The following is a 19,565-nucleotide window of genomic DNA, read 5'->3' on the forward strand; positions in this document are numbered from 1 at the left end:
ATATTTAGACTATTTCATCTCTACCGTGCTTTTACATCAAGGGCACAAACATAATCACAAATTTCTATCAAATTTCACATGAAGGTGATTTTAACCACGTACAAACCCACAAACTACACTCGCAGGTTTTTTTTGTATCTTTATTCAAACAGGCTTGCATGAAGAAAAATTACTAAATGTTTAATTTCAAAACTTCTAAAGATTGTGTTGTTAAAATACTTTCTTTTTTGGTCAATGGTGTCAAGCGAGCTGTGCACACTGCTACCCGCGCTGCTACCCACCGAGGCACCCCGGCACCTACTGAAACCACGCCGGAGAGCTGTAATTAGCTCTGCGCACACTTGTTCACCACAAACACTCTCAGGTTCACTAGCATTTACCGCATTGGATCATCTGCAAGTGAACAAGATACCATAGATGATGAGGTTTCTAGTTCTAATTCTTTGATGGTAATAAAATAAGAAACACAATCAAAGGCGCAGAAGTTTGTATTCATGTGACAGACCGCCATCACTGCACCAACACAGCTTTTCTTTTTGTCTAAAGCCACGTGGAACTTTCTGGCACTCAAAATCATTGGATTCAACGTGCATTGGAAGATTTCTGTGGCGATGAATCACAGCTGACTGGCGGCCAAACGCAGCAGCAGGGCGGTGATGAGCAGGACCGGGCCGGAGGCCGGAGCCCCCGCGCCGTTGCGGTGGTGATCGCCGTGGCTGCGGCTCCGGTGGGGCCCGTTACAGTCGTCGCCGAAACAGCACTCCATCTTGGCCCCGGAGCCGACGCCGTGAGCCTTGTCACAGAAAGCCTTGTAGCTGCACGACTTCATCACTGTGTCTGGAGATCGTGTGAGACAGAGAGAGGGGCGGGCTCTGAGGTGATGGAGGACTGACCACTGGTGATGATTTGGTACAACGCTGTGAACCCTGTGGGCTCTAATCTGCTCTTAATGCTCACACATACACAACACAACAAAATCCAGTAACCTCAAATGATTAGAGGCTGGATTTATGATCGCACGCGCACCCACACACACACACACACACAGAAAAACAGTATTGGTGGGAGGGTTAAAAAGCTAAGCAACACTTAAAAATACTGTCCAGGCCACTTCTTTGTCCATAGATGTAGCCAGTGCACCATTATAAGCTTTACGGACTTCTTTAAGCTGCTATACACACGCCCACACACACACACGCACACGCGCACGCACACGCACACGCACACACTTTGTTGCCAGGATTTCACAATACACTAAATCATCCTTGCCAGGCATGTTTTCCTGTGTGTGTTGGTTGGTCTACTCACTGGGTCCTGTGATGGTGGAGCAGGCATCAGCGTACTGAGGGCAGGAGGCGGAGCCCTGATGGTTGCACTCGTCCTCATTGGACGCAACGCACGTGTGACATTTGAGGGCGTGGCCTTTGCAGACAGAACAGGAGAGAGCACCTGACTTGAGACTTAGCATGCAGATACACAGAGTTGTGTTCTTATTCACAGTTCATTTACACAGACATGAGTCCGCGCACACAATCGCTTACAGTTAGTGAAGGATGCATCAGCTCCCTCAAACTAACCACAAGGACACAACGAAAGCAGCTTGTATTGCAGTAGTAAGTAACTAGATTCTGTGACAGTATTGTATGCCATTAAAAAAAAACTAAAACTGCTTTGCTACGGCGTAAACCAACAATCTTTAACCGGCTTTCTGAATCCGGAATCCCTTGTTTCACAGCACTTCTGTGGCCTCTCAGCAATTAGCCGGCCAGCTGATAACGAACCAAATCTTTCCCCTATGCTGAAACCCCCAAACCCAGTGCTGGTATCAGCGCTGTGTAAACTTACTGTGGCATGCCAGAGAGATGAGAAGCAGCAGGGCCAGAGAAGTATTCATGGCAGCTGGCCGACGGTCGCTGTGTCTTTGAGAGTCCGGTGAAAGAGCTCCAAGAGCTTGACGGAGTAGCTGACGGAGGAGACGACAGGGGTTGAGGTGGAGGAGGACCAGGATGGGGGTTTTAAGCCCAGGAAGGTGTCTGAGGGCATTAAGTTCTTATCTCTGTAATCTCAATCTATGCTGCACAGCCAGCAGCCTGTGGTAATGGATTTAACCGGGCACGCTTTAAAAGGGAGACAGTTACAGTTCAGTGAGTGATTCTGCAACAAGGCGTTTAACCAGCGACAGTTTTCAAATGGTGAAAGCAGAAAGAAGCTGCATACTATTAAGCCTCAAGTCGCTCACATCACCGCCTCGGCTGAGACGTGTCGGTGTTTGTTTGTTCGTGTGAATTCTGTAGAGATGTAAACGCTGTGCTTCCTTGCCAGCGCTGTGGCTGAATCTGAGGACATGACTCACACGGCGATATCACCCACGCGATTCATGCTTTTCTGCTCTGAGTCGGCAATAGTAAAAACTGCGGAAGCAAAAGTAAAACAAAACATAACAACATTTAGTAGAACAAATTATATTCATGTTTATTCAGGCAAATGTACACACACTCGCGCTGCTAGTCCTCAAAGTGTCAACACAAGAGTGAGATTCATTTCTAATGTACAAGCAATATTTAAAGAAAGGGGCTAAAGTGACAAACAGTATTTTGTAAAGCACAAGCAGAACAGCTGAGAAACGAGAAGTAACGTGAGGTTTGAATGACACTAATAGAAACCATAGCATATTGTTGGGTTTGTTTCACTAATTCAGACTTTTCAATAGTGACTCAGTGTTGAGTGTTAGATTTTAGTTCAGTTTGACCACATATTGCCTGATTAGATTCTAAGATTTGCATGTTTTATACTGATAGAAGTAATAGTCACAGCTACTAAACCACAGCCTCCCGAGACAAAACTACCCATCTAGTTTGAATGCTGTGTTACAAAATAAATCTACATTCTAAGGCACACAAAACTATGAAAATAATATTGCAAAGAAACAGATTTATCTGCTGAATGATTAGTGTGTTCTGTAAATCCAGAAACGACAGGTCACATTTTCATTACACAGACAAAGAACTCTTCTACAGACGTTAAACACGTAGTTTCCTTCTTGTTTGGAGGTAAATGTGATTAGTGGACACTTGAAAAAATAAATAATTCTTAATGTATTGCAGTGCTGGCTTTCCTTATAATAGCTTAAAATATGTTAGACCAAAATATAGTCCCTCTGCTCCAGTTGTTTAGGATCCTTAACCATGAATAGTTTTCATACATTGATGGTGGAGTAGGTTATATTTTCCCTCTTTTCTTTTCAGCAACAAAACAATGCCACCAAGTTAATATAATTACAGTGAAGTCTTTGATTGTCCTGTTTCAGTACCACGGTTGTTTGCATTGTCTACAATTCATGTAGAGCATTTGCTTTAGTTCTACCAACATGTGGTCAAAACTCTGTCTGGTTTCAGTGTTGATCCCCAACAAACCAAGGCCTCGGAGCTCTACTATATTTCCTCAAATTATCTTTAATCCTCACCTACAGTTCTTGTGCAGCCTGACTTTGACCCTGACCTCGTTTCAGCTCCACACAATACCCCTGAGCTCTGCTCTGTCAGAGGAAAATCCTTGCTTACTTACATAGAAATATATATTTCATGGGTCGTTGCTTTTCTATAAAACAATCCTGCAAAATATACTGCATGGCCAATTGTAACTCTTAAACAACCTCCGCCTGCATGATGTCATATCAGGAGTTGCTGGAAATGTACCCGTTAGCTGCTGGGAATGTACGTTTAGTCATAAGAAGCTTTGTGGCTCACTGCCAGGAAGGGCGAAAGCACAAGAGGTGCAGATGGCCTTATAATGAGCATGAATGCAAACAAAACAACGTGACCATTTACATATAACAGAGTCCCAACTACAACAGATATTAGCATGTAGAGAACCTGGGTTCAGGTCGCAAGTAGTGCAATTGAAGTATACATGAAGTTACTTTAGACATCAGTTTTAAGCAGCGTCTGTGATGCAGGGCTGGCGGAAGGCTGGCGGACGGCTGGCGGACGGCGGGACCGGAGGGACACTAGATGCTGATCACAGGACGCGCCTCTCAGTCTAATCGTCCCATTTTGGCAATCAGCTCATCACAGATCTTAGTGAGTTCCTCCATCTCTTGATTCTATGACAACACAACAAAGAATTAATATATATATATATATATATATATATATATACGTTGAAAACCTTTCTTTGTGCTGCAGTGTACATTGTGTTGCATTGTGTATTATTAATGTTTTTATAACTAAAAGGTTGCATGTAGAATTAGCATGCAGAGAGATGAGGAAGCCTTCTACCTTCTGCTGCAGCGCTTGTTCTAGAGACTCGTTCTTCATTTGTTCCTTTCTCAAACTGGCGGCCACCGCCATGTTCTCTGAGCTCGCCTTTGCACGCACCTGAGCAATGTCCTCATTGGCCCTGAGGGATGCATGCGACCAAGGAAGTTAACATTACATTACACGTCATTTAGCCGATGCTTTCATCCAAAGCGACTTACAATAACTGCATGTCAACATAACATTTGACATAACGTCAAACCTTTAGAGGTCTTGATTAGTTATAACTGACTTGACAGGAAAATTAGACTTCATCTCAATCTCTACATACTTGTCTAGTTTCTCCTCAGCATGGAGTTTAAGTGTCTGGTATCTCTGCTCCTCCTGCTTGACTCGGGCGAGGTACTCCTGAGCACACTTCTTCAGCACCTCCTCATTCTGTACAAGGAAGAAAACAAACAAGCAGTGTTATTGCTGCTCCAAATCAGCAGCGTGTCAAACGTAAGTTCTTCAATCAAAGGATTTATCTAGGTTTACCTAATGACCTTCAACGTAAGAACTTCAAAGCCACCACGGCCCAAATAAGAGGGAAACCTTATTCTGACTGTAATCCTCCTACAGCCCTCCAACTATTGATACTATCAGCTGATCGCCTCAGCACTTGAAACAGACACTTTCACGAGCCGCAATCCGGGCATGAACCTGTCGTTTGACTGCTTACTTTCTTAAAGCCCTCCAGCGTGCTCTTCAAATTCTCATAACGCCGGAACACGTCAGAGAGAGAGCGCTCCACGGAGTTCAGGTCGGCCAGGGCGGATTCCTTCTCCTTCAACATAGTGTGCAAAGCCTTCTGGGAACTCTGGCTGTTTCGTTTCTCGTCATCTGAGTAGAGCGAAGAAGATATTATTGTGCGAAATGATGAAAGAGTTGAAACACATTTCGTGTGTATGCTACTTTGTCCGTTTTAATACAAGAGAGTGGGGATCAAAGTTACTGCCCCCGAGTAATTTACCCGAGTGTGGAACTGTGGTACGCGAACTCATAAGCACAACCAGGGAAATAAACGTCTGCTCTGCAACCACGACCACAGAATTTCAGATCGATTGTACTTCCTATAACTTCAAACTCACCGATCATCTGAGCGATTGTCTTCTCGTATTCTGCGACAATCTTCCTGTAATGAGACCAAAGTCCCGATGAGCCTTACTTAACCGCACGATGGAACGTTTGATCTATTGAACCTCACTTAACCACCCGTTTAAAATCAATCAGCGATGTCTGAGTAAACAGCATGAAGAAGCAGATTGTCTTACCTCATCTCACTGACTTCTTGTCTGCTGTCCTCGTACTTTTTCTTCCAGTCGTTGGCCACTGCCTCTTTAGTGATGATCTGAAAACAGACGCCTCCTGTGAGCAGAACTGTGCATTCAAATATTTCATATTTCGTGTTGGGTGAGTGTGATTAAAGAGTTTACCTCTTCTCTAATCAGTGTGAGAACAGCCTGTTTTTCTGCCTCACTGATGCAGATGGAATCCAAGACCTGACTTCCTGTTTTCTGCATTTCACTTCCTTCTGGCTTCAGTTTGCACGGGTCTTCAAATTGCTGACGGCAGAAGAAAATTAGTATTGTACATCCAGTAGTTTAATGGTCAACAGAAACGTTAAGAATTTATTGGACCTTCGTCAAAAACGCACATGTAAAATTCAATAATACTTTTTATAATTATCCCCTTTAACAAAATCCCCTTTTTACAATCATTAGTTTAGTGTTAAATATTTCCTTCCAATATTGTGATTTCATTAGAGCTGCTACATCTGTTTTACTGGTAATGATCGGATGATAATTTTTTTTTAAATCACCAATCAATCAATTATTGAGAGGCAAACAAAAATGAATACCTGTTTTTGTAACTGCAAATAAAAATATATGTATTGTCCCAAACTTCTCTCATCATAGTTTTCACGCTGTACCTTTCAAATCAGTGTTCCTACACATCTCATTCCTTTGTTCTTCCTCTCCCCAGCTCTCATTTTGTCCTTCCCTAGATTATGACGGTCATATCCTAATGTCCTGAACGATAATCTAAATCCATCCGTCACCTGTCTCCATCGGAGTACATGAACATGGTGGCAGACACTAAGTAAGCTACCTCCTTCTGTTCTGCAGCCCGGTGCAGCAATCACATCAGACCGGGGACCATACTGCAGCTCTAGATAAACCAAACCATACTGCGCTACTTCCAATAGTGTCACAACACGGTCGAACTGCACATGGTTCATTTACTGTGTTAATATAGAAAAAAAAGAAATGCTAACCATCACAGTGACAATTAAATGTAATAATGGGACTCACTCTGACACTAACAAAACGTTTTTTCTCTGCAGTGAACGAGAACGGTTTAGTGTAACCAATGAACTGTCTGTAGTTTAACTAAGAAAAGAGGACTTCATCTCTACCTGGTGGTCACTAGAGGCATCACGTTGCAGTTGCATGAGATTGTAGGGCTACATAAATATGTGTAAGGGCCTGACGCAGCACACACAGGGGAAAGGACGTGCATGATATATTGTAGTATTTATTTACCAATGAGCAGCAGTCTGAGTCCTCCGGTTTTGATGTCACATGGCACTCTTGAAAGGGAAGAAAGTGATACTCGTTTTAGGATGAATTAAGGATCAGAGATGATGTGGCTTGCAATGTGGTTCATCGTCATGGTCGGCAGAAGGAAGTACAAGAGAAGTACATCTTGTAGTTTTCATCATAAAGATCACTCTTTAACTATGTGCTCACCGGTAACAAAGATAAATGGTGTTTGATCTGCAAAGATAATTCCCGTGACTTGCAATATCATCCTTTTATGTTCTACATCAGTCTTGCATTGAAATAAACTCACACCACTCACTCCCGGTTGGTTTTTACGGACGTCATGACTCACGATGATTGCTTATCTTGCACACAACCTGACTGTGACAACAGGCCAGGCAAAACGCACTGCCGCTGTGAACCACTGCAGGCGACCTTCTCACCGTCCAGTATTGAAAGAGCAAAGATAAAGAATGCGGTCTAAACGTTATCATTAAGTTTTCTGTTCTCTGTAGAGAAGAGCGTGTTTCACGGTTAACTGTGCTACTCATTACTGTGTCAGTGTGGACTGCAGCAACATTAAAATCAATCCTCATCGATCCCGTTACTCACTGCTTTGGTCCTGGTCTGGTTTGCCACTGCTGGCCAGTTTCTCCTCGTCAGTGGCGTGGCCTCCATGATGGTCATCCTTCAAAATTCAAAATAGGCACTGAATGAAGCTTTTCTCAGGATAATACATACTTCATTAACCGGATGAGCAGTGGGCAGAGACGGTTCTTACCTGTCCGCTTAAGTCCTTTTGCATCTGCTGGGTCACTTTACACGAGTTTCTGTCAATCAAAGTCAATAACAACACGCATTAGTGTCGAGACTTACGCGATCATAAATCTGCGTATGTGTACATGTGGGAAGGTGTGATGATTAGAAGAGTTATCGGGAGAGCGGAAAGCCTCACAGCCAGACCTCATTGCTCTGCCCTGTGTGTTTGCATGCTCTACAGTGCTGAATCACGCAGAATAAAAAGCAGATTAATGAAAGAAATGTTGCCCAATTGAAGTAAGAACAAGAACAGTTGTTCAGAGCGCCGGAGGGAATTATAGTGTTTTCACTCTTTCTCCTCTACTTTCTAAAGCTATTCCTAAGTTTCCACTTCAGTTTGTGATTGAAGGAAAATTTAGGTCAGATGAGCTTGAACCTGGACTTGTTGCAAGAACAAGGACTGAGGTCACAAACACGCACGTCTGCACACACAGTTGAACAGTACTTACAACAGAACACAGAGGAAATGGACTGGCTCAGCAGTCCTGATGCCACACAGACAGGAGGGAACCAGAATGACAGGTTTGAAGGAAAGACAGGGGGGCAGTGGTTAGGTAAACTATAGTTAATGCAAAGTGTCCTTTTTGTTTTGAATTGTCTAAAACTCTGAAATATAGCTCATGTAAATAAGAGCGTGATACTTATAACCAAGTATTCCTGTTTGTCCCTCAGTAGTTTATATCGGCACCAATTAGAATTGTCAGTAAAATAAACTGCATAAAAAATGTACCTTTAGGTAAACATGAACAATATGTAGTATGATACTATACGGACTATACACAGTATGTACACATATGCAATGCATGCGTTTTTTTATGATTGAGCATAATGCTGTCCATAACAAATCGCCCATTTACTTTAATCGCTAAGATTAATGTTAGTGCACATTGATTTGAACCAGCTTGTGATGAATCTGATCATCTTGGTGCACGGAAAGAAAAGTGACCAACCAGCAATGGTTCTTCTCAGAGTTGTGGTCAGTAGTTCATGTGTCAAAAATGGTCAATAATTACAATTGTGTTGTTGTTTTCTTGGGCAATGATTGTTCTTTAAAGGAAACTGAACAGAAAAACACCACAAGAGGGCATCGTTTGACACGATTACCTCTCTTTCCCATTCAAAGGGCATTTTCTATCTACAAGAAAAAGAATCCTTCATCCTGTTTTGAACACTGAAACACTCAATCTGCCCGAGTGCAATAATGCAACCAAACAAAAACAAATCATCCTGAAAACTTAACTTTAAATTTAAGTGAAATTCTAAAACAAAATAGTAAAAAAACAAATAAAACTTGAATAATGCTGGTGAATGGATGTGCAGAAAATACACAACAGGGCAACACAGTTGGTTATAATGGGAACACTTGGATCCCTTCAGGTTCCTCGTGCACAGTAGCGAGCATTCATTAATGTCCCCGGCAGCCATGAAAGAGAGAGAGAGCTGTTTGTTCAGCTTGAAAATCGGTGAGTCATATTAGTTCAGTTTCAGCTGCGAAGAGACCTTTGTGTACATGTGTGTTACTTACGAGATAATTGTGCCGTTGGCCTCACAGGTCGCTTTTGCATTTTGTGTGTTGGAGTTCATGTTGCCATTAAGCAAGTCGGGATCCACACAAATGTGTGGACGGGAGATCAGGTCCGAGTCCGGGCTGGAGTCAGATGTCACCGGAGCCTGGTCGTCCACCTCGGAAGGATCTGGTTTGTTTCGCGGGGAAAGGAAGGCCAACGATGGGGGCCGCAGGGCGTGAGGCTCCAGGCTGGATGGCGAAAGGCCGCCTACGGGACACGGACTGCTGCCGAGGCTCAGGTTGAGGTTCAGGTCCAGACCAAAGTCGCAGTCGACAGGTGGAGGGCCGGCGAGGTTGTTCAGGGAATCTACCTCTTGGGATGAAACTGGGCCGATTTCCTGGTTGGAGTTCTTGTCCAGAAAGTGGTTTGTAACATCAGGAAGAACTGTGAACAACAACAACAACCAAAAATCTCAAATGCAAAAGTTACTCAAAGGTGGGCATTTGAATGCTTTATTTCCGTCTTTCCCCTTTTAAAGTTGCTTACATTGTCCACATTTCTCATGTCATGGGAGATCAAAACAGTCTGAAGCAAATAATTCAGTTTCCCCTCTGGTGATTAATAAGGCTTCAAATGTAATTCTATTCCAACCAACCAAGCCATGATTAGTGACCTGCTAGTGACATAAGACTGCAGTAGATCTACGCTGGTGTCGCAAGAGCCATAAAAGAGATTTGACAAATCACACGGTTTTCAAATTGTTACTCGTTAAGACAGCAGTGATGGGAGATGCCTTTGAAATGACTTATGTGTCCAAAGGGAAGTTTATTCCCAGGACAGAACCTCAGGCAGTTAAAGTTAAAAGGAGAACCAGAGCCGACTTAGTGACAATCACATCTCAACCCTTACTCCAAACGCTCCGTCCCCAAGCAGCATAACATGCCCACTCTGCGGCTACTCGCCGATTGCGTCCGTCATTCAGGGATTTCAACTCCTTCTCCTCTTAGAACACTTAAAATGGCCGTTGGCTTCCTTTCAGAGCACTTCGCATCCTGTGTGCTCACACATCCCGTTAACAGCAAGCTCATGACCACAGCAGCAGGCTGGTCCCTGTTGAGTCACCGTGCTGTTGAAACGCAAAAATACACCCACCCACAAAATAGTACAGCTAAAATCACTCTACACATATTCTTCTGTAATTCTTCTTGCTGTGGTTTCACTTTGGGAAACTAAAAGCTTTGTCACCATGACAATATATATCAAGAATAATATATCAAGTTTATGTAAGCTTCTGATCAACATGTGGGTCCATTCACACACACACACACACACACACACACACACACACACCCTTTGGAGGAAGGCAACAGATGTAGAGCAACCCCACCCAGTACACAGCACCATGTGGCCTAGCAACAAAGACAACATCAGACTTTAATACAGCTCCACAACTCTGAGAGAAAGAAGAATACCAGTCGGAGAAGGAAGTGAGAGAGAAACATACATACAGGTTTCTAGGGTTGTTATTATGAAGAGGAACTTATTTCCCCGGAGACTTTATGCTCCAATATTCAACCAGAACATTGATAACGCCACAAAGTCATTCTCTTATTTATCATACCAACATAGATTTTGTAAAGCGCATCTAACTGGTTCGGCATTAAAATGGGGACTCTTATTGTCTGCAAACTGGACTCAATAATAGACACGCTAATCTCTCTGTTATTAATTCATCTGGCACAGTGTCCCACATGTAATGGTCAAAACACATCTGATTCATAACCGGCCGAGCCCCCTGAAACAAGCAGACAAATCTAATTCTTAACATGTAGAGTAGTGGTCACTTTAGTGACAGCGGAGAGGCAGAGTTTGCAAACATCAGTGAAATAATAGCATTGCTTCTAGCAAACAGCATGAACTCCAGATTATCTGTTACCATGGTAACACGTGGTTCCCCTGCTGGTGTGGGTGAAAGCAGGGCAGTGGGAGGGGTGAGGACGGGGTGAGTGGAGAGGACAGCAGCGAGCTCTCTCTATCTCTCTAAAGATCTCGTGCGATGACAGAACAAAACATAAGGTTAATGGAAATGACCGCTTCATTAATGGTGTCCGAGGCCAAATGTGTGTGGATTTAATGTACCAGGATACCACTGGTATTACAAAGTGAATGTTTTGCATCAACGCAACCAAAGTATCTCTCTGGATGTTTTGATGTAATGTGACATATTGCTGCAGCGATGTAATGCGATGTAGAATATATATCCAATAGTTGACCAGTACAAGACCAGTATATGAGCCCCGGGTCAATGAGCCACCTCACCTGTGTGGTGGGAGTTGTCTAGTTGGCTCAGTAGCTTCAAAACACCTGGAGACTCTGCCTCTGGAGTCCCGAAGGTCCCCTCTGAGTCCGAGCTGAGGAGAGAGAGAGAGGGAGACCTTCAAACACCGTCCATAAGGAAAGAAAACAAAGAAACAAAATTCATTGTGTAAAAGTGACAGAGAGCAAGTGATAAAAACAAATCCTGTTGCCGGGTTCAAAGCTAAATATAAAACAGAAGGCCACTGTTTTTGAGAACAATGAGGCATTGAAAATGTTGATCACTCTAAATACCGACATATTAGTGCTACTAAATCAAATATAGGAATAAAGTCTGTATTGTGTGTTGCAGTGTGAAATTAATTTTCATCTTCTGTTTTCATAAAGTGACATGAAAACGATAAATGTCTGAATTCAGAGCAAACAAGCTGCTTTTATTTGAAGGGAGAGGAAGTCCCACAAGACCACCTGCATCCTTTGCTCCTCAATAAGGACACAGTGTGACTCATTCAGCCACACACACACACACACACACACACACACACACACACACACACACACACACACACACACACACACACACACACACACACACACACACACACACACACACACACACACACACACACTTTTTCGTCTGCTGCGTCAGCTGCCTAGACAACCTAAATTTATGCCCAAACTGTGGAGAGACAAAAAGAAAGGGAGAGACAGGGAGTGAGAGTTGATGTGGTCGTGTGTGTGTGTCTGTCTGTGTGTGCGCGTGTGTGTCTCTGTGTGTGTGTGTGTGTGTGTGCGTGTGTGTGCGTGTGTGTGTGTACCCGTTCCCAGCCACTTGAACACACATCAAAACGTCCGCACTCTAATAAAAACAGCACAAGAAGGAACAAAGCTCTCGGTGCCAAAACCCAACCACACTCCATCTCTGATACTGGTTCACAGAAACACATTCTCACACACACACACACACACACACACACACACACACTAGAGAGCGAGAGCTAACCCCAATATACATATGCACCCCCACCCTGCACACACACACATTTCAGTAATGGCCCCAACGGCTGCGATCTTGGATGGTTACTTAGAAACTAGAGATGAACAGAAAAAGAAATAAAACCCTTTGGAAACTGTGGCCTTTTTTTCCCATCCCCCAACTTTCAGCAAACTGTTCACCAACTGCCAAACCACCTTTACACACACACACACACACACACACACACACACACACACACACACACACACACACACACACACACATTGTCTAAAAGTAAGCCTTGGACACAGTCATATCCTCAGGTTTGCTGCCTCATAAAGAAACAGGATGGTGCACACAAAGCAGAGACATTTGAGTCTCTATAGTTTGACACAGGATCTGCTTATAGCCAATGACAACATGCACAAGACACTGCAATCCACGTGTGTGTGTGTGTGTGTGTGTGTGTACATCCAGCAGCTGTCGGTGTGACTCAGGGGAATCTGCCGTCCTCCCACCAGAGCACACAATCAACCAAGAGCCGTTTATCAAAGCAGATGCAAAGAATCCCCCCCACACGGACCCTGTGGCCCTCTTACTTGTCCTCTCCGCCATCCTTGGGTCCGGGCTGCCCCTCGTCCTCAGCAGCCCCAGTCACTGCGGACCATGTCCATTTGGCCCACTGGACCGGAGACAACCAGGACATCCCTGCAGTATGTGGAGTCTTTATCCGGCAGATTCAACGATCTCCCACTTCAAAAAGGAGACTCTGTGTTCTTTCCTCCCTCCCACCTATCGTCGGCTTCTCTCCCTCTCGCTTGCTACCCGGCTCGCTCACTTCCTCCTCTTGCTCAACCGCTCGGCTTTCCCATCCAGCCTTTCTGCGCTGTTGACGCTCATGAATGAGAGGCAAGCGTGGCCCACGCCGCTGCTGCTGCTTCTGTTGTTGTTCTGCTCTGCTCTCCACAGCACTGACTCACACGGCGCAGCTTGCTGGAGCATCAGTAGTCACTCTCCCCTCCCTCTCCCCTCCCTCTCCCTCTCTATCTGGGAGGCCAATCAGCTGGTTAACCGACATCGGCTCGCTCCTGCATGTTTGTTAACTCGCTCACTTGCTCTCAGGGGTTTGCCTCTCCCCCTCCTCTCTTGATTCTTTTGCTAATCGTGAGGGCAGAGAGGGGGAGAGGAGAGGCCGTGCTTCCAGCTCGAGGACAGATGGACACACTGCCAGACAAGAACAAGGAGAAGAAAACAGAGCAGGGGAGGAAAGGGAGGAAGATGTAGGAGGACATGTGTTTGGACTGGATTTAAAGTGCCTGGTGTATCATGAACTTTATCCTATCTTTCAAATAAAGTACATCTCTCTTAAAAGACAGAATCCATTAGTAATCCATTAGTAACGTATGCCCATTTTCCCTGTATAAATAAACGGAAATGTCTACAGAGTTGAATAGAATAGATAATACTATAATAAAAGAAGAGGATGATGTGTTATTTACTGACTACATCCAGGCCACACAATAGTCAATACAGTAGATTCAACCGTAGCGCTGCATCCACCCGTCTCACTGACAGAAAAGTCATTTGGATTAAAGCTCTCGTTTCTGCTCGCACACACTTTCACCCACACACGTGCTTCTGAGGCTGTTGGCTTATATAACTAAGTACAGGCTTTCACATTTACACAGTTTTCTCTCTCTCTCTCTCTCTCTCTATCTCTCTCTCTCACACACACACACACACATACATATCTAGGCCAGATGAGAGCAGTTCTTTGAAAAAGAGCGAACCATGACTAATCTAATAAGGGAGGATGGTTCAGTACTGTGAACAAGGGGAGCGGGGAAAGAAAAGGAAAGAGGCAGAGACGCATTTCTTGTTTCTGCTGTGTGGGGAAACGTAACGAAAGACAGGAGCTCCTCAACCAACGACGCCGAGCCGGTGCACAGAGAGTATGTGCACAAACGCACTCAGAAACACTGTCACACACCGGTGAACACAGAGAAAGAGGAGCTCTGTCTAATCTGTGATACCGAGACTGAAAAAATGGAGCAAATCAGAGGCAAACAGAGTTAATTAAGAATGAGGAGTACGAGTCGTATGAGTCGTATAGATCAGAAGTGAGTCTTTTGGGCCGGACTGAAATCAGAAATGCTGTTTTGTTTGTTATAAACATTGCTGACTTTGTCCTTCCTTATCTGTCAGCCAGGCAGCAGCTGACAGGACAAACCTGTCTGTCTTGCAGTGCATGTGATCTGCCAGAAGCTGAGAAACCCCCTTAAGCAGTACGAGACATCCGGTGTTCACTGTGCTGCACCGTGATGTTGTGATCTTCAACATGCGTCTGGAGAACATCTGAACTGAATTGATAGAGATCTGCTTTGAGGAACACCCCAGGGATCAAACGTCTTATGTCCCAAATGTCTTATTCTGATTACTCTGTGTTTGTGTGCATGCAGGTCAACATAGTCAGCATAGCTGGGAATATTGTTCAAGCTTTCCTTCTCTACAATTGTATTTGAAAACAATATTTTGCACCCATAATAATAATAATAAAGAGGCTTGTATAATAATACAATGTACATTTCATTTTCGATGTATTTAAATCCATATCAGAAAACGCGTTATATCTTGATGAATGTCTTGGGAAGATAATTGGGAAATTATCTATACAACTATAGATGTTTTTGGCCTTATTGCCAAAGCCTTGCTCTGGAGATACAATACCGTGCAAAAAACACAGGCATTCAACAGAAAGGACAACAGGCAGACGAGGACAGAGTGGAAATAGTCCAGACTCTCTCCCTGGAAGAGACACAAACCACAGACAGAGAAGAAACAGCTCTTATGTAACACCTTGAAAAACACGAATAGCACACAGTGAAAGAGGCAAAGCTCCGAACCGCACACACAGTACACGCTACGCAACTAGAGCTGCACGGCAGTGCACATTTTACACCACACGCGTACAGCGGCTGCTACGTTTGTTTGCCGCCATTTAATCCAGCAAGAATGCACATCCTTAATCATCAATTACATTTTGACTGATAGCAGCATATGTGGCCATGTGCTAAGAATAAATCAGTGAGGATAAACATGTCTGAGTCACAAGAGAGGGAACCTGGATGAAATGATTACAATGAATAACAATTGAATGCGTGATTTACATGGAATTTGCTGTGATTGATTTTAGACATGCTAACGGACAGACTTTTTAATAGATTGTCCTTCAGCCATCAGAAAACACTTGTATTTAATGAATTAACTGTGTGGTTAGATTTGCGTGGAACAGAATACAGTGAAGCCCTCAGGAAGATTAGACATTACGATCTTCACAGTCTCCTTCTGTCTTTCACACATTACTATGTCCAGAACCGCTAAAAGTAACAGTCTCAAGTATGATGTCTGTTCATATTGCGGCAATAAACCTGTTATAATAACCAGGCAAATTCAAAGTAATGAAAAAAAGCACAATTTTAAGTATTTCTACTTTAACTTCAACACTTACATGGCATACAAGCGCAAACATGCAAAGTAAACATGTCATTTTAAGTTTCACAAAGTGACCCAGATAATGTCCATTACCAATTCCCAATCCCAGATACACTGGTTGTTACAATCAATTAGTAATAAAAATAATAAAAACCTGTCTCTAAATAGAATACACATCACAGCCTTGATCCTCACCAACTGTATTTCTTCGGGGGATTTTTGCTGGTGTGGAATATAATAGGTATTTATTCTATGACCGGGATCAGCACTGAAGGAATAGCAGTCTACATATAAAATACTTAACAGCGGCTCTGTTCATATTTCAATAAGAAAATAGTGCTGAGAAAAAAACAATAGATGCTTAGAGTCAATTTGGTTTGGTTTTAATAGAAAGCAGTAGAAAGAGATTCATAATAAAAAGGAAATTGTTGGAACGTTCCGGCACGAGCCCTGTTGTTCTGTGATACGGCTCCATCTAGTGCTCATTGTCGGCCTCTCAGCCACTTTCATCAAATTAAAAACAAGATAATATAACCGAATCAGCATCAAATCCAGCCTCCCCTTTGAGGAAGCAATGCCAGGATTGAGAAAAGAACACAAAAGGAGCTGAGGGAAGAACAGCGGTGAGAGAGAAAGTGAGGGGGGTACATTATATAATATATATAAATATAACAGGTCAGAAGTGATGATGATACCGGCGGTGTGCAGTGTCCGGGAGATAAAAAGTACAGCCCTTTTTACATTACAGAGGTCTTTGCATTTTTAATAAAACACCCGATTAGCTGCAATCAGAGCGGAAAACTAGCAAGGGGAGGGAACAGAGTCATTCAGTGCTGCAGTACACTACAACGTCTTAACTGAAAGAGGCATGATGAAACAAAAGAGGACAAAGAAAGGAGAACGAGGTTGAGAGAGAGGAGGGGTTCGACCCAGAGGAGCCGTGTACACACCAACTGAGCTTTTGTTCCTGACGACAAGGACTCAGGAGCACACAGCCCCCAGACAATAGTGCATGCACTTTGTACACACCTGCACTTTGCCTGTTAAATGTATTCAAACTACACTTCATTTCCCTTTAAACTGCCATGTAGTTATATCAACATACAACTATTAATCTAACAATAACGATAATGCACAGGTGAGGGTGATCTGGCATAAACTTGAACATTATTAAGGAGTGAGTTTCACTTTCATTCTGGTTGTCAGCTTGAGCCTATTCGTTATTCATCTTCACATTTTGTGCCCGTCTTCAGGTATCCACAACGAGCGTTTCTCTCAGAATTAGCAACGTTTGGCAGCCGTCTCTGGCCTGACTTTATATCCCTGCAGTATAAAATGAGCTCCTAATGCAGGTCACCCTCTTCCCACAGAGACCGTGTGGATAATCATGGACCTAGAGAACAGGAAGTCCACCGTGCAGGCAAGACTCCTGCAGTTAGGATGAAACATGATCAACAAGGATTTGGCCAACTGAAGGTCGAGCAGAAGACTGAAAGAAAGTGAGATCCTAAAGCACCGGCTCTCCAGACCCCCCCAGGACAGATCCCAACCCTACAGCAGGCTCACGTGATCAGCGAGATTTAAAAGCAGTAAATGAATAAAACAAACAATAAAGAATAAGACGTGGTGGAAGGACTCACTCTGTTACAGCCAGATGAGAGGAGAAAAGGAAGCGGGAACCTGGAAGTGCTTTAAAGCTCTGACCAATGTCACCAACAACGCATTGCCGCTCATACATCACAGAGTGCATTAAGGACGTCGTATAATAAAAAATCCCCTTTAATAATTAATAGCCAGCAGCAGCATCATTATTTACATATTCCACACTTTTAACCAATTATCCTTGTGCTTGGACGCTGCATTAATGTCAGGAGGATGATCTGCTCGTGCTCATGACTTTAGCCTCTCTGCTGATGTCCTCAGCTGTACCACACGTCGTCTCGTCCCCTACATTTGAAAACCAAAATAGCATTCAAAACAGCCCGTCGGGGGAGGCGGTGTGCGGTGCGATGCCGGCTGACAGGCTGAGTGCTTTCAGTCCAGCAGGGAAAACAGGCTCTACAGAAAGCATCAAAGGTCCCTCCTCACGTCCCCTGTCCCTGACCCAGGAGCCCTGAGCTCACACACAACAACAACAACACAATCTAAAGAAGGGATGGATTGGTCTACGCGCAAAGACACAAAACAATGAAGCATCTCGTCTTACATGCTGCTCTTCTTCCGAGAGGAGCTGACTGAGTCCTTCCTGTGCAGGCTGAGGGAGCCCCCCATGGCCACAGCCGACTCGCCGTTTGTCTCCGGAGGTTCACCTCTCCCTGTCCTTCAGGCAGTCCGTCTGAACAACGGAGCTTCTCATGGCGGTCGGGTCGCTACTTAGCCGGCCGGTCGGCGTTGCCTCTGCCCGGCCCGTCTCTGCTGATGCTATATGGTCTAAATACTCATCACACATGAATGGCTGCCAGTCCCGCCTCCTTGCTCTGCTTCTCCTCACCCTTCAAAATCTCTCTCTCTCTATCTCACACTCTCACACACACACACACACACACACATACACACACAGATTACATTCACTTAAGCCAGCAGTGCAGAGCGTGTGAAAGGAGAAAGACAGTGGTGGTGTGTGTGTGCGTGTGACAGGGATTGTTTACAGCGCACACGGTCCAGTGGGGGTTGATGTAGAGTGTGTGTGTGCGTGTGTGTGTCATGGGGGTATCTGGTATTGTTCAAGCTCGAAAGAGTCTTTGTCTTTGTCAGTCAGCTGAATACCAGATCTGAGATGCGGGGGGAGATGGAAGATGATGGAGGGAGAGTTGGCGGCATGAAACACATTCCCACTACCTGCTGGAGGTTTAGCAGCACAATACACACACTTACACACTGTCAGATCTCAGCTTCTTTGCATACATTCATCTACTGAGAAAACGGGCTGCATTTTGACTTCTAACCCCCAACACAAGATATGGTGCACGCTTAAAATCAGGTCAAACAACGCAGTCAGCATCACCTGGTGAAAAGGGGCTTGATGGTCTTCCGAGGTATAAACATGCGAGGAGGCCTTGAGATCTACCGGGAGGCTTTGGTGCAAAACTTCTTCCTCCCGCTGAGATGAATCACGTGACATGAATCCCTGTCCCTCATTTCTGCAAGACCTTCACGTCACATTTGACTCACAAACATTTAGCAAGCCGTGTGCCATGACTGATTGTGTGAATATGTAACTTAAGGTAGCGCAAACTTTTCAAGCGAAGGTGAAGTTCAGCCGGCCTGTTGCCATTAACGGTTAAACGTTCATGCTTAAACTATTAACAATTAAAAGGTGGCCGCTAGCTCTGAACAGCAGCCTAAAGACAAATCCCGAAAACCAAAACATGACCACGAGCTCAACTTGCCTCGTGTTTGCAGTCCCGGTTTGGTGGTGAAATCTGCCACCGTGAGCGATGCGGTTTCCACGCGACCGCGCATGCGCAGTGACCAGCCAGAGCGACGACCCGCCGCCGACTGAAATGGACTTTGTGTTTATTGAGATTTATACAAATATATAAATACACGTGTTGATCGATTAAACCTACTTGCCAAGGATTCGGCTTCATGGAGACGCAGCAGCTTCACCCGC

At 44.2% G+C, this 19,565-nt stretch overlaps 2 protein-coding genes across 7 annotated transcripts; both read right to left on the bottom strand.

Annotated features, from left to right (window-relative positions):
• Positions 1–219: 219 nt before the first annotated feature.
• On the bottom strand, positions 220–3,957 carry LOC120830137 (uncharacterized). 3 transcript variants are annotated; one of them, XM_040194627.2, is made up of 4 exons: positions 2,218–3,957; positions 1,846–1,963; positions 1,309–1,449; positions 220–837 (listed from the first exon to the last, which is right to left on the bottom strand). In XM_040194627.2, the coding sequence occupies exons 2-4, from the start codon at positions 1,892–1,894 to the stop codon at positions 617–619; spliced, it is 411 nt and encodes a 136-aa protein (XP_040050561.2). In that variant the 5' UTR covers positions 1,895–1,963; positions 2,218–3,957; the 3' UTR covers positions 220–616. The 3 variants fall into 3 exon arrangements, with proteins under 3 accessions (XP_040050561.2, XP_040050562.2, XP_040050560.2); XM_040194628.2 differs by having other exon boundaries at positions 1,309–1,422; positions 2,218–2,941; XM_040194626.2 differs by lacking the exon at positions 2,218–3,957 and having other exon boundaries at positions 1,846–1,978.
• LOC120830132 (transforming acidic coiled-coil-containing protein 1) lies at positions 2,447–19,052 on the bottom strand. Of its 4 annotated transcripts, none has more exons than XM_040194622.2 (14): positions 18,159–18,501; positions 11,488–11,579; positions 9,186–9,612; positions 8,110–8,145; positions 7,623–7,671; positions 7,454–7,529; positions 6,842–6,888; positions 5,732–5,860; positions 5,570–5,646; positions 5,387–5,430; positions 4,978–5,138; positions 4,588–4,694; positions 4,278–4,398; positions 2,447–4,102 (listed from the first exon to the last, which is right to left on the bottom strand). In XM_040194622.2, exons 1-14 carry the CDS (start codon positions 18,221–18,223, stop codon positions 4,034–4,036), a joined length of 1,500 nt encoding a protein of 499 aa, XP_040050556.2. In that variant the 5' UTR covers positions 18,224–18,501; the 3' UTR covers positions 2,447–4,033. The 4 variants fall into 4 exon arrangements, with proteins under 4 accessions (XP_040050556.2, XP_040050554.2, XP_077942851.1 ...); XM_040194620.2 differs by lacking the exon at positions 18,159–18,501 and adding an exon at positions 13,060–13,599; XM_078086725.1 differs by lacking the exon at positions 8,110–8,145 and having other exon boundaries at positions 18,159–19,052.
• Positions 19,053–19,565: the final 513 nt, after the last annotated feature.

The sequence above is a fragment of the Gasterosteus aculeatus genome, chromosome 13 (assembly GCF_964276395.1).
Source record: "Gasterosteus aculeatus chromosome 13, fGasAcu3.hap1.1, whole genome shotgun sequence".
Classification (NCBI taxonomy): Eukaryota; Metazoa; Chordata; class Actinopteri; order Perciformes; family Gasterosteidae; genus Gasterosteus; species Gasterosteus aculeatus.

Excerpts from the sequence above, each read along its gene's own strand:
- LOC120830132 (XM_040194620.2), bottom strand. The coding sequence starts at position 13,166 with ATGTCCTGGTTGTCTCCGGTCCAGTGGGCCAAATGGACATGGTCCGCA. Across the intron at positions 6,889-7,453 it reads ACCAGACCAGGACCAAAGCA|AGTGCCATGTGACATCAAAA; the intron begins GTGAGTAACGGG and ends TTCCCTTTCAAG. Across the intron at positions 5,647-5,731 it reads TCACACTGATTAGAGAAGAG|ATCATCACTAAAGAGGCAGT; the intron begins GTAAACTCTTTA and ends GTCTGTTTTCAG.
- LOC120830137 (XM_040194627.2), bottom strand. The coding sequence starts at position 1,894 with ATGAATACTTCTCTGGCCCTGCTGCTTCTCATCTCTCTGGCATGCCAC. Across the intron at positions 1,450-1,845 it reads CATCTCTCTGGCATGCCACA|GTGCTCTCTCCTGTTCTGTC; the intron begins GTAAGTTTACAC and ends GTCTCAAGTCAG. Across the intron at positions 838-1,308 it reads CTCCACCATCACAGGACCCA|ACACAGTGATGAAGTCGTGC; the intron begins GTGAGTAGACCA and ends CACGATCTCCAG.